Source organism: Delphinapterus leucas, chromosome 15 (genome assembly GCF_059928025.1).
Source record: "Delphinapterus leucas isolate spDelLeu-1000000601 "Yukka" chromosome 15, BTC_Dleu_Yukka2, whole genome shotgun sequence".
Lineage (NCBI taxonomy): Eukaryota > Metazoa > Chordata > Mammalia > Artiodactyla > Monodontidae > Delphinapterus > Delphinapterus leucas.
The window spans coordinates 19,334,162-19,348,403 of NC_143143.1; the positions used below are offsets into that span (position 1 = coordinate 19,334,162).

The window sequence follows — 14,242 nt, forward strand, 5'->3', positions numbered from 1 at the left end:
TTGACGTGCCGTCACCCAAGTGTGGGCTGGGGGTGTGGGCCACCATACTTGTTGCGTCTCGTGCTGCTCTGAGCCTAGCAGTGTTTTGAGGTCATTCTAGGGGATCCCACCATTTTTGGGCCAAATGGCTTTTCCTTCTCTTGCGTTGGTTCATGGGCAAGATCATGCAGCCTTCCATGGTGCAGTGTATCTGATAAAAAGGCTTCAAATTTTCTGGTTCACTGATGCTCTTCCTTCCCCCCTCCTTCAATGATCAGAACTGAAACAGTTTTTTTCTTTTTCCTTTAAAAATGTCCTGGTTCGTTTCAATGGGAATTTGGTAGGGAATGTTAAATGACTTGGTTTAAATCACTATTTGAGCCAGAAGTCCAAAATGTCACTTTGTAGTGATTCTGGGTATAACATTGTATGGCAACAATGCTGCCTTTTTGGACTGTGGAGAAAAAGTCTTTGTAAAAAATGATCGTGATCTGGCAGCTGAGGCTCCAACAGCTCAGAATGCTCTGCCAGTTAGAATGGGCATCATCAGAAAATCTACAAACAACAAATGCTGGAGAGGGTGTGGAGAAAAGGGAACCCTCCTGCACTGTTGGTGGGAATGTAAATTGATACCGCCACTATGGAGAACAGTATGGAGGTTCCTTAAAAAACTAAAAATAGAACTAAAAACTAAAAGTAGATTGTTGGCTGCCACATGGATCTTCTAGAAAGGTCCTTGAAGTCCACAGGAGTTCTGAAGCATAGATAAGGGAAAGTTGTGAAAATACTTTGGTTTTTTTTGTTTGTTTGTTTTGTTTTTTGCGGTACGCAGGCCTCTCACTGTTGTGGCCTCTCCCGTTGCGGAGCAAAGGCTCCGGACGCACAGGCTCAGCGGCCATGGCTCACGGGCCCAGCCGCTCCACGGCATGTGGGATCTTCCCGGACCGGGACACGAACCCGTGTCCCCTGCATCGGCAGGCGGACTCTCAACCACTGCGCCACCAGGGAAGCCCCACTTTGTTTCTTTTGAAAATAAAGATGAGATAGCTGAAGGAAGGAAGACCCAATTGTTGTCACTCATTGCATAACGTTTCTGGATTTGTGACTGACTTGTTTGCTGTGAAACTCAGAAATGGTCATTTGAAGAACTGAAGTTTAATTTTCTCTAGAGCAGTCTTTTCTCAAAGTGTGGTCTACAGGCCTCCTGCCATGGAATTCTGGGCAGGGAGGGGCTTGTTAAAAATGCAGGGTCTCACACACCTATGGTCAACTAGTCTATGACAAAAGAGGCAAGGATATACAATGGGAAAAGACACACTCTTCAATAAGTGGTGTTGGGAAAACTGGGCAGCTGCATGTAAAAGAATGAAATCAGAACACTCCCTAACACCATACACAAAAATAAACTGAAAATGGATTAGAGACCTAAATGTAAGACCGGTCGCTATAAAACTCTTAGAGGAAAACGTAGGAAGAACACTCTTTGACATTAATCAAAGCAAGATCTTTTTTGATCCACCTCCTAGAGTAATGGAAATAAAAACAAAAATAAACAAGTGGGACCTAATAAAACTTAAAAGCTTTTGCACAGCAAAGGAAACCATAAACAAAATGAAAAGACAACCCTCAGAATAGGAGAAAATATTTGCGAACGAATCAACGGACAAAGGATTGATCTCCAAAATATATAAACAGCTCATGCAGCTCAATATTTAAAAAACAAACAACCCAATCCAAAAATGGGCAGAAGACCTAAACAGACATTTCTCCAAAGAAGACATACAGATGGCCAAGAAGCACATGAAAAGCTGCTCAACATCACTAATCATTAGAGAAATGCAAATCAAAACTACAATGAGGTATCACCTCACACCAGTTAGAATGGGCATCATCAGAAAATCTACGAACAAGGAATACTTTAGAGGGTGTGGAGAAAGGGGAACCCTCTTGCACTGTTGGTGGGAATGTAAATTGATACAGCCACTATGGAGAACAGTATGGAGGTTCCTTAAAAAACTAAAAATAGAACTACCATATGACCCAGCAATCCCACTACTGGGCATATACCCAGAGAAAACTATAATTCAAAAAGACACACGCACCCCAATGTTCACTGCAGCACTATTTACAATAGCCAGGTCATGGAAGCAACCTAAATGCCCATCAACAGACAAATGGATAAAGAAGATGTGGCACATATATACGATGGAATATTACTCAGCCATAAAAAGGAACGAAATTGGGTCATTTGTAGAGACGTGGATGGATCTAGAGACTGTCATACAGAATGAAGTCAGAAAGAGAAAAACAAATATCATATATTAACACATATATGTGGAACCTAGAAAAATGGTACAGATCAACTGGTTTGCAGGGCAGAAATAGAGATGCAGATGTAGAGAACAAACGTATGGACACCAAGGGGGAAAGCGGCGGGAGGTGGGGGTGGTGGTGTGATGAATTGGGAGATTGGGATTGACATGTATATGTTGATGTGTATAAAATTGATGACTAATAAGAACCTGCTGTATAAAAAAATTAATAAAATTAAAAAAAAAATGCAGGGTCTCACTCCAGACCTATGGAATTAGAAACTCTTGAGGTGAGACCAGGAAAATGGCATTTTAAGACAGCACATCCTCCCCCAACCCCCTGGTGGGTCTGTGCATGCCCAAGTTTGCGAACCACTGGTCTCAATCATTTGTTCTTGTTTTGGGGTGCTATTCTCTGCAAACTTTCATTTTTTTTTTTTTTTAATAAATTTATTTATTTTTGGCTGTGTTGGGTCTTTGTTGCTGCACACAGCTTTCTCTAGTTGCGGAGAGCGGGGGCTACTCTTCACTGTGGTGTGTGGGTTTCTCTTGTTGCACAGCATGGGCTCTAGGGCACGTGGGCTTCAGTATTTGCAGCGCACAGGCTCAGTAGTTGTGGCTTGCAGGCTGTAGAGTGCAGGCTCAGTAGTTGTGGTACACGGGCTTAGTTGCTCTGTGGCATGTGGGATCTTCCCAGACCAGGGCTCAAACCTGTGTCTCCTGCATTGGCAGGTGGATTCTTAACCACTGTGCTACCAGGGAAGCCCCTCATTTGTTTTTTTTCTTTGGTTTTTTCTTAAGTTGCCCTCTGATATAAAAATTGGTAAAATTTGTCCCCTTGTGATCATTCATTTCTGTCTGTTTTGTTTTAAACTCCAGGACAATATTACTCGATTTCATGAGTTGCTTTTTATTTCTGAATGTCTGATTTTGAACTTTTCATTTTTCCCACAGAGCCGAGAAAACAGAAGTCCTCAGTGAAGATCTGTTACAGGTAACAAAAGAAAGACTTTTAAAAGTGCTCTGTTTAAACAACAACAGCAACAAAAACCCATAGGAAGAACTGAAGCTTATGGTTCTTTGCTTTTTTTGGGGTTTTGCCTGAAACAGAATTAGTGTGATTAGCATGGTTTTGAGCAGGAAAGAAAAGCAGTTGAGTTGTGCGGTGATCAAAAGGGGATCTGAAACTTGGGTGTCATGTTATGAAGTTCAGATGGAGCTAGTCCTGCGTTCAAGTGCCAGGTGTTGGGGTGAGCACGGGGGAGGAGCCTGGCTGGTCCGGCCGGTCCACTGGCACTGTGGCCTGGTCATGCGTCCTGGGCAGGCTGCTGCGCTGGCGACCTTGATGGGACAGGCTCTGCCAGCTGCGGCAGTGGCCCCACTGGTTCCAACCTAGATTTCAGGTTTTTTGCTCCCTTTTATGCTTCTTCCCTAAAACTGACCTAAGTTGGGTCCTGAAGGACTCAGAGTCTCAGAGACAGTGACCAGATCTCAGAACCCCCCAGGGGCCCTAGTGTGGCCTCACACCAATGGGCCAGACTTTCCTTTCCATAGGGAGGGGCGTTTCCTGCTGGGGACCTTAGCCAGGGCCACTCACGCCATTTCTCAACAGGTTTCCCTAACTTTGGGGCTGGGAGTTTCTCCCAGGAGGGCCTGGACCCTTTATACACATCACTTTAGCCAACCCCACTCCGTCCCCACCCACACCGAATACTTTGTGAAGGACAGGACCCCTTCTGCACCTTCTCCTTGCCTCTCATTTCCATCACCTGCCTCTGGTGCACTCCAGCGAGTCCCTGGAGACCAGAGATCTGCTCCCAGGTGGCTTTCTGTCTCTTCCCATGCAGAGAAGGAGCTGCATAATTTTAAAAAAAGCTATTTCTGCCCCACCGTGCCAAAACAGCCTTCTAAATTATGGCAGTCTTCTGCAGGTAGAAGATTTTAAGAGCACTTTTTTTTTTTCTACTTTTGAGGACTAGAAGTTTTTATCAAGGATTAGAAGGGTTTTTTCAAGAAAAGATTTATTAAGGAATCATAATCTTTAAAAAAAATTTTTATTAAGGCATAGTTGATGTACAATATTATAGTTTAAGAATCAGATTCTTAACAGTATTTCCTCACTGGTTTTTATCAGATATTTCAAATCCATTTTCAGAATTTTAGAAATATTGTTTGGTATGGTTACACTAGGTTTTCCTGTCAGCATTCTCCCACCTACATCCCACGTCAGTAATATACGTCATTCCATTTCATCCTTTAAGCCCTGCAAGGAGGCCAGAGGCCTGGCAGGCAGGTGGAGGATGGCAGAGATCGCACGGGACTCAGACAGTGACTGTCTGTGCTTGTCCCTTTGCCCAAACGTCCGCTGGGGCCTGAGGAGTTTGCTAGTTTCTAGGAGCTCCCTTTTTTTTTAAAATTTATTTTATTTAAGTATAGTTGATTTACAATGCTGTGTTAATTTCTGCTGTACAACAAAGTGATTCAGTTATACACATATGTACATTCTTTTTCATATTCTTTTCCATTATGGTTTGTCACAGGATATAGGAACTCCTTATTTTATAACACAGATACTCCACGTCTGCGGCAATTGTTTTCCTGCTCTGATTTCTGTTTTTTTTTTTTTAACCGTAAAGAAGGCGTGTAATGGTTCAAAGTGCTGAGTGCTGGGTCTGGTGACCAGCCACCTGGATTCCCATCCCAGGTCTGCCCCTGACTAGCTCGGTGGCCTCGGGAATTCACTTAACCTCCCTCTGCCTCAGTTTCCACTTCTCTAAAAGGAGGGTAATCACTGTATCACCGCATGGGTTTGTTAGGAGGGATTCATGGGTTAAACATGGTTAGCACTGGGAGTGGGGCCTGTCACGTAGTGAGGGCTAAATATTATATTAGTGATTTGTTGGTATGATTACCACTGTCACAAGCCACAGAGCTTTTTTTTTTTTTTTTTCGGTACGCGGGCCCCTCACCGCTGTGGCCTCTCCCGTGCAGGCTCAGCGGCCGTGGCCCACGGGCCCAGCTGCTCCGTGGCATGTGGGATCCTCCCGGACCGGGGCACAAACCTGCATCCCCTGCATCGGCAGGCGGACTCTCAACCACTGCGCCACCAGGGAAGCCCCCACAGAGATTACTTTGTATCTGATGTGAGACTTCCCTTAATTTGCTCTTTCTCCTGCCTCTTTTCTTAGATCTCTGGTAGAGCAGTTCAAGAGGCTGCCTTTTTATCTTGTTTGTATGGAGTTTACCCAGGAGGCTGTGAATCCCAGGAGGGTGGGAACCACAATTTACTTACTGTTGTTTTTCTAATACCTTGTACAGGGTATATACAATATATATACTTGTTCTTTCAACAAATATTACCTTCCATTTGGGCCAGGCAGTGATCTAGGCACTTGGGATAAATCTGTGAACAAAACAGACCAAGGCCCTATCCCTTTGGACTTTACATTCTAGTGGAAATTGGAATCAAGTGAAATGGAGTTTTGGGGGTTTTCTCCCCTCCCCCCCCCCTTTTGTGGCAAATGAAGAATGTGTATTAGTTTTCCAATGTCTTAGAATCAGGTCATTATAAGATTTGGGGCAAGTAATGTGGCATCTGGCCCTAAATAAATGTGGCTGCAGATCGGGGTCCTGGGATGGGGCCTTGATTGGATCTGAAGAAGGGCTACTTGAGAAAGAGGCACAAAACCATCTCATTGGGTAAAATGTTTTGGGGTAAAAATGTATTCTGCTTTGAACTTGTTGATTTTTCTTTAAAATAGAAAGCATCCCTAAGGGCCTGCCCTCATTCTTAATGAGTCATCAGAATACACATTTTTGGCATTCCTTCCTGTAAAAAGCAGCTCTCTTTGCCATAAACAGCCATATCCCAGCAATAATATTTTGGGAAGCTAATCGTGATGTGTGGGCCCCCTAAGTCAGTGTTTCTTACTGCTGGCTGTCCATTCTGCTTTAGAGGTTTATTATTAAAAAAAAAAAAAAAAACCACCCCAAGCCCAATAAGGAATAATTTTGAAAACATTGATCTTGAGTTTTAGTTGTGGAACATTTTCTTTGATTCTCTGTTGTACCGTGTGTGGAAGGCTCCATTGCCATGTGCAGGAGAGAGCTGAATGTCCCTGTGGCTTTCCCACTTGGCCTTGGGCCTGAGGCTGGGCTTAGGCTGTTCATTTGCAGTTCTGCTGGTTGGACCTGGGACTTTGCTGGTGCTGTAGTGTGTGAGTTTGTCACCACTTATCTGATAGCAAGTTCTAGTCAGGGCTCTCCCCTACCCCTGGACATAAATTCAGCCTTTAAGGGATCTGAAAACTCAGTGTTTCTCAACTAGGGGTGATTTTGCCCTCTGGGGGGATATTTCACAATGTTTGGGGGCAGTCTTGGTTGTCACGAAGAGGGGAGTTGGGTGCTACTGGCATCTAGTGGGTGGAGACCAGAAATGATGGTAAACCTACTGATAATGCACGGGACAGCTGCCCACAACCCGGAATTCTCCAGCCCACTTATCAATAGCGAGAAACCCTGGTGTAGCTGCGTGGGAACCATTTCCATTTACATCCAAGTGAAAAATTCAACGGCAAGATGCTTTTTCCTGCCTACATGCAAACACCGCAGGAGGAAGAGGCTGAGTTGGTCTTGAGCCTTGCCAACGGCTCGTCTGTCTTTGTGTTGTCAGATCGAGCGGCGCTTGGACACAGTGCGCTCCATGTGTCACCATTCCCACAAGCGCCTGGTGGCCTGCTTCCAGGGGCAGCACGGCACCGATGCCGAGAGGAGACACGTGAGTACTGGGTGGGACTTGGAGCCGTGGTTCTCGCCTCGTCTCTGAGAGGCTCTTCTCCCTCTATCAGTCGATTTTTCCCAAGCAGCATCAGCAGATTTGACTGCAGACCTGTACCTTGTATCGCCATTCACGTTCACGACACTGGCCTTATCATAGCGTTCTTTTGTGCTTAAGACATCCCTGAGCTGAAAGCCATATTCACACTGAATTCTCTCCAGGTGCTTTTAGAGATTTGTCATCATAAGAGAATGGACACATCAGTTAGGAATCCTCTGATGGCAGAAAGCTGCAAGCCTCTCTTAAATTGACTGAGAAAGTAGAATTTATTGGCTTACTAACTGAAAAGTCCAGTAGTCAGGACGGACTCCAGGGAAGGCTTGGGCTAGGCTTTCGGTGATGTAACCAGGACCCCAGTTTCTTTCCTTCTCTCCTTCTCTCCCCTCGGCCTTCTTCAGTGTCTGCCTTATCCCTCATGGTTGCAAGCTGGCTACCAGCAGCTCCCATGGGCTACCTACTTCCTTGTGCATGTCCAGCAGGAATAGAGAGCGTCTCTTCCAGTAGTTTTTCTTAATGGAGTGAGAAGACTTCTTTTTTCCATACTTTTGGCAGGTAGAAATCCCTTCCCATTGCATTGATCTGCGTTGAGTCACATTCTCCATTACTGAACAAACCCCTCCCACAACCCCCAACCAGGACGTGCTGGTTGGCATAAGCTAATCACAGCTCACCCCAGAGCATGGGCTATGGTCCTACCTCCAGCTCATAGGCTCCATTGAGACCAGGATAGGTCCTTAGGAGGACTCAGGAAGGATGGGCTCTAGGAAACAATCAAATGTCTACTCCAGGGTACGTTCAGAGCGTCCAGGTCCCCGTGTCCCACCAGCAGAGCACAGCAGCTTTGTTTGTCAGGCAGTTCCGCCCTTAGTTTTATGAGTTCCCAGCTTACGAGCATACCCTGACCCCCATATAACATTATGGTGGGAGTTTCCATGGCACACAGGGAAGCTATGATTTCCCATATATATATTTTCTTAAATTTCTTTATTTTTGGCTGCGTTGGGTCTTCGTTGCTGCACGCAGGCTTTCTCTAGTTGCAGTGAGCAGGGGCTACTCTTTGTTGCGGTGCATGGGCGTCTCATTGCAGTGGCTTCACTTGTTGCGGAGCACGGGCTCTAGGCACGTGGGCTTCAGTAGTTGTGGCACACGGGCTCAGTAGTTGTGGCTCACGGACTCTAGAGCGCGGGCTCAGTAGTTGTGGCACACAGGTTTAGTTGCTCCGCGGCATGTGGGATCTTCCCGGACCAGGGCTTGAACCCATGTCCTCTGCATTGGCAGGCAGATTCTTAACCACTGCGCCACCAGGGAAGCCCATCCCATATTGTTTTATTTGCCACTAGATGTCTCAAAAGGAGGAGCTGGTGTGCAGACGATCTGTGTCACCCTCCTTTTATATTTCCTACACACATTTCTGGCCAACTTGACAACAGGGTTGCTCCTCTCTTGCACAACACATAGTTTCCGCAGTGGTGTATATCAAAGGAGCAGAAGTTTGCATGCACCTCCGATTCCAGGAATGCTTGCTGCAGTTCCCATCCATCAGAACCAGGCCCAATCCACTGGTCCTGCCCCCTCTGCCCCTTTGCATTCTCTTGCCATGGCTTCTGCTCTGCCTGCCCTTTTAATATTGTTTCCTAAGCTTCTGCCCTTCATCTCCTTATTCTCGCCATCACATTCCTTGGGCCGCCTCCTCTCTTCTCATGGCGCCTAACTAATGTGTTTATTCAGACACTTGTAAACCATTTTCAACGAAGCAAAGAACTTCCTCCCGTAGTTGTCTATTTTAGCACGCATAACCAGTTCTTCTGTGTTGACTCTTGGATTCTATCCACCCTAGTATGCAAGTTAGGTTATCTTTTTTTATGAGTGAAGGGCATGTGTTTGTTTTGTTTTTTAATATATTTATATATTTATTTATTTGGCTGTGTTGGGTCTTGGTTGCTGCACGGGGGCACTCTCTAGTTGCAGAGAGCGGGGGCAACTCTTCATTGTGGTGCGTGGGCTTATTGTGGTGGCTTCTCTTGTTGCGGAGCATGGGCTCTAGGCACGCGGGCTTCAGTAGTTGTGGCATGCAGGCTCAGTAGTTGTGGCTCATGGGCTGTAGAGTGCAGGCTCAGTAGTTGTGGCTCACGGGCTTAGTTGCTCTGCACCATGTGGGATCTTCCCGGACCAGGGCTCGAACCCATGTCCCCTACATTGGCAGGCAGATTCTTAAGCACTGAGCCACCAGGGAAACCCTCCCTTTTGTCTTATCCTCAACCTCCCATAGCTGCTTGATTAGCAAGTCCTGTGATTCTCTTTGTGACTGTTTCTTGAATTTCTCACCTCTGCTCCATCTTTACCACCTTCACCTTAATGCAAGACCTGATTACCTCTCATTATCTGGACTGTTGCAGTCACCTCTTGAGCTACATTTCCTGCCTCTGATTTCCTTTTTTTCCAGCCTTTCTTCAACCTGATCACCAGAGATGGTTTCCTGAAATACAAATTGATCTTGTCATCCTTCTGCCTAAAAAAAAAAAAATCTTAAGCTTAGTTGTTCTCAACAGGGACCAGAATTACACTCCTGGGGATATTTGGAAATGTGTGGAGACTTTTTTGGTTGCCATAAGGTCTGGGGGACACTACTGGCATTTGGAGGGTGGGGACCAAGATGGCTGGAGGGATAGTTCCACATAAGGAAGCATCCCATAATACCACTGATGCTCTGGCAGGGACGATGGCTAGTTCCCATTGCCTGGGTTAAAATCGAACCCTTTTTTTTTTTTGTTTTTTTTTAATTGAAATATAGTGGACTAATATTATATTAGTTTCAGGTGTACAACATCATGATTCAGTATTTTTATAGATTACACTCCATTTAAAGTTATTGTAAAATATTGGCCATATTCTCTGTGCTGTACAAAATATCCTAAAGTCCAAGCGCTTTAGATGACTTCAGCCCTTCATAATCTCATCACATTTCCCTTATCAGTCTCAGTATCTCCCGCTTCCTCCCATTCATGCTGTAGGCCATTGTCATTCACACAGATTGTCTTGTTGTTCCTTTGGTCTGCTTTGAAACACAGCCCAGGTGTCACATAAATTCATTAAAAACAAACAAATTAAGTATTTATCAAACACCTACTATGTACAGGTGCTGGAGCTATAAAATGAATTAGATGTAGTGTCTCCCTTAAAAAGTGCTCATAGCCTGGTGGGGGAGGCTTCCTCCACAAATGGATAATTATAAAAACAACATACTAAACAAAATATGCACAGGTAATTATGGAAGGACCAAGAATGGGCACCAGAGGAGGAGAGGGGTAGTCAAGGGAGGCTTCCTGGTGAAGGTGGTGGCCTAGCTGTAAAGGAGGAAAATGAGTGGCAGGTGATGGGCCTATTCCAGGCAACAGGGGCAAAGGTGCCTCTCCCTTATTTCTAAAACCTAATGCCTTAGGCTTCCTTTTCCAGCCTCGAACCAAAGTGCCCAAGACAGGGCTCAGAGGTTGTCTACGCTCTGCACGTGGGACGAAGAGTCGCCATGGAATAGATGATAGGTGACCACGAGAGGTCGGCAGTCTCTCGCGCTCTAGAAAGTACAGGAGGAGCCTTGCAAAGGCCCCACCAGAAGCTCCCATGCGTGTGAAGAGGCAAGAATTGGAGGGAAGAGAGACAGGGCAGGTGGCCTTCTCAGCCCAAACTGTTGACATGGCATAGCTTATGTCGTGGTTCATATTAGACCTGGAATTGTTTCTTTTCGTGCAGCTGGCATGCCTTTTATAAATTAGGAAGCCCTCAGCCCTCTCCGTGGAGGAGTTTGATGTTGGTAGACAGCATGTTCATTAATCAGCTCAAATGTTAAATGAGCAGAATGTCCTTATTTCTGTACATCGGGAACCAGGATTGTTGATGCTTTGGAGTCAGGGCATGGAAACCACAGGTTAGTTACAACTGGGCACTTGAATGATACTTGTCAAAGTAAACTCCTCTCTTTATGATTTTTTTTTGCCATAGAGCTCCAGAGTTGCACAAAGTATATTTCTCTTGATTACTGCACTTATCCTACATTAAATTCCCTTAGAAAGGCAGCATAAGTAAAAGGTATGAATTATCCTCTATTTTGATCAAAGCACACTGCCCATTTTCTCATATCTTCCTGGTCTATTAATGTGGAAGCTGGGAACGTCTCCTTGTGGGGCAGATGAAGCCTGTTATTTATTTATTTGAACATAACCTGAGGGGGAGGAGAGATGGGTAAATATATTTGTTCATTATTTATTTTTAAGTTTCTGTGTACCATTTTGAATGGGCTGTCCAGCTACATGGTCAAAATCCATAATATGCAAAAGAACGTAACATGAGGTCTCTCCCAGCCCTGTTCCCCGGGCACCCAGTTCCCCTCTCCAGGACCACCAGTAGTAGCAGTTTCTTGTACAGCCTTCCAGAAATATTTTAGAAGTGTAACAGATGGAGCCCTTTGAAGGCAGGAAAGGCAGGTGACATGCCCGAGGTCAAGGCAGAGCAATGCCACGGCAAGGTGGACCCCAGGTCTTTGACATCAGTTCCCTTTCTACTGGGAAGGCAAAATTACATGGGGTACCGCAGCAATGAAAGCATTTTTTGTTAGCAGATCATGGTGTTATAACCAACCCACATGCTACTTTCCAGGCCTCTTCTGCCTATATTCTGAGATAAGCCATTAGCTAGTCACGGACAGACTCTGAACCGGGGCTCGGGCTTTTAGCACCGAGGTCTAGCTCTGCACCCTCACCGGGGCGCCTGGCCAGGCCATGTAATCCCCCTGGGCTTCACATTCCCCAGCTGCACAATTAGAACATTAATCGGATGATCCTGACGGCCATTTCCAGCTGAAAAACAAATCTCTGGTAGGAAAATGAGCGACTTGGTGCCTAAAAAATTTTTTTTAATTTTTTGGATATTTAGCTAGATATTTTCAGATCTTTAACTAAATCTAAATCTTTATGATTCCAGCCAATTTAAGAGCCAGTTTAAGAATGAGTATTCTAGCAAAAGTTTTTAAAATTGAGCACTTCATTGCATTTATTTGTCATGATAATCAGAGGGCACGGTGTATGTCTTATGTCCCCAGCGCCTGGGTCATAGTATGCTCTTGATTATAGTAATTATAGTAATAGCAACGACAACAGTAATAATAGCAGCTAACATTTACTGAGTACTTATCATGTACTCAGTAAATGTTACGTGAATCATTTACTTGGGGTACTTGACCTTGAATATCTCCTTTAGTCAACGGACAGCCCTAGGACCCTTGCACTGTTATCCCTAATTTCCAGGCATGAGGAAACTGACACAGAGCTTAAGTCACACAACTCATACCTTTGAGACCAGAACCTGAACCCAGACAGGATATCTCTTACCTGTGCAGTTTACCTGGGGGAGAAACCAGTGACTGAAGATCTGAAGCAGGTAATTGAGAATGGGTGTCAATTATAATGAAAAAAAAATGCATTGTCTTCTGCCTTCCAGAAAAAACTCCCTGTGACAGCTCTCGCTCAGAATATGCAAGAAGCATCAACTCAGCTAGAAGACTCTCTCCTGGGGTAAGAGTTGGGCTATTTCAGAAAGAGAGCCATGCACCCTGTGGGTTGGTAGAGGTGGATGGCTGGGTGGTGTACATGGCAGCCACATGTGTGACCAGAGGCTGAGGCCCCATGGGAGGCCACTGGGATGCTAGAGAACCTTCCTTTTAGTAGAAGCAAGGATAGATCATACAAAGGGCCAATAACAAAAGTAATTGATAAGGTCAATTATTTAATCTGCTGAGCTTGGATATAAAGAACTCAGTCCCTTCTGTGGTCCAGGTGTTGACTCAGATTTATAAGCCCTGACCAGTCCCATTTAGTCCTTAAAAGTCACTTCTTTTAAAGATGATCACTGTAATGTCAGTGGAGGTTGTCTCAAAATAGTGCCTTTTCTGAATTATGTGGATTTTTTTTTTTACAATGAGCATGTATTACATAAATAAGTTTAAAATCTAATAATAAAGCTATTTTCATTGTAAGAGGGAAGGTTGACCTTTCTTTCTACTTGCTTCTCTACAAGGCCAGTGTCCTTTGATCCTGTCTGCTCTCTCCTGCTGTAACATGGGCCCTCCTTTCCCAGCTGGATATGGCCTTTGGACTTTTCAGCCCATTTCCCAGGGTCTGCCATGCTCCATGACCTACAATGCTCTGCCGTTCTTTGAAGGACACTGCCTAGGCCGGACTTACTAGCAGACAGAAAACAGTGTAGTATAATAAACGTTACATATGATTTAAAAGATTTTCAGGGTACTTTTGAGAATACTTGCTTTTCACCTGACCAGAGGACCTAATCTTTCAGTGAGTTCTCACCTCACTGTTTACACACATCCGCACGCGTACACACAAATTATACCTGAGGTAGTCTTGTGCATTTTATTTTATTTATTTATTTATTTTTTTGGTACACGGGCCTCTCACCTTTGTGGCCTCTCCAGTTGCGGAGCACAGGCTCCGATGCGCAGGCTCAGCGGCCATGGCTCACGGGCCCAGTTGCTCCGCAGCACGTGGGATCTTCCCGGACCGGGGCACGAACCCGTGTCCCCTGCATCGGCAGGTGGACTCTCAACCACTGCGCCACCAGGGAAGCCCAGTCTTGTTCATTTTAAAGCACAAGTCTGTGGACTTACGCCCTAAGTTTATAGTACTTTCAGGTCTCTATTGTATAGCGCCCTAATGCGTTCCCATCGTATGGAGAGCAGAGCTGGCTCAGTGTGGGAATCTGGTGCCAGATTTAATGGACGTATGTTTGTTGTTGGGCATCTTGTTTTTAAAGGAAGATGCTGGAGACGTGTGGAGATGCTGAGAATCAGCTGGCTCTGGAACTCTCTCAGCATGAAGTCTTTGTCGAGAAGGAGATTGTGGACCCTCTGTACGGCATAGCAGAGGTGGGTGCTTTGGCGGGGGCTGGGTGGGGAATGGTTCACTTGTGTCTGAAACTTTAACAATAATCAGTGGCTTTGGCATACACTTCTTTTTGGAAATAAGGGGAGTAAGTTGAGGGTACAAAATCCTTTGCCTAAGAAAAAAAAGAAAATGGTAAATAAAGATTGCACTTTCAGAGGTTAAAC

General features: G+C 45.1%; 1 protein-coding gene across 7 annotated transcripts in view; it reads left to right on the forward strand.

Annotated features, from left to right (window-relative positions):
- The window catches only part of ARHGAP17 (Rho GTPase activating protein 17), an 89,562-nt gene that overhangs the window by 32,176 nt on the left and 43,144 nt on the right, over nucleotides 1–14,242 (forward strand). For all 7 annotated transcript variants that reach the window (XR_002646689.3, XM_022588490.2, XM_022588492.3 and 4 more), the window contains exons 2-5: nucleotides 3,246–3,285; nucleotides 6,964–7,068; nucleotides 12,619–12,692; nucleotides 13,948–14,059. Coding sequence is in view for 6 of the 7 variants with exons in the window: in XM_022588490.2 (XP_022444198.1) it covers nucleotides 3,246–3,285; nucleotides 6,964–7,068; nucleotides 12,619–12,692; nucleotides 13,948–14,059 (331 nt within the window). In the remaining variant the exon portion in view is untranslated. The remainder of the gene's footprint in view (nucleotides 1–3,245; nucleotides 3,286–6,963; nucleotides 7,069–12,618; nucleotides 12,693–13,947; nucleotides 14,060–14,242) is intronic.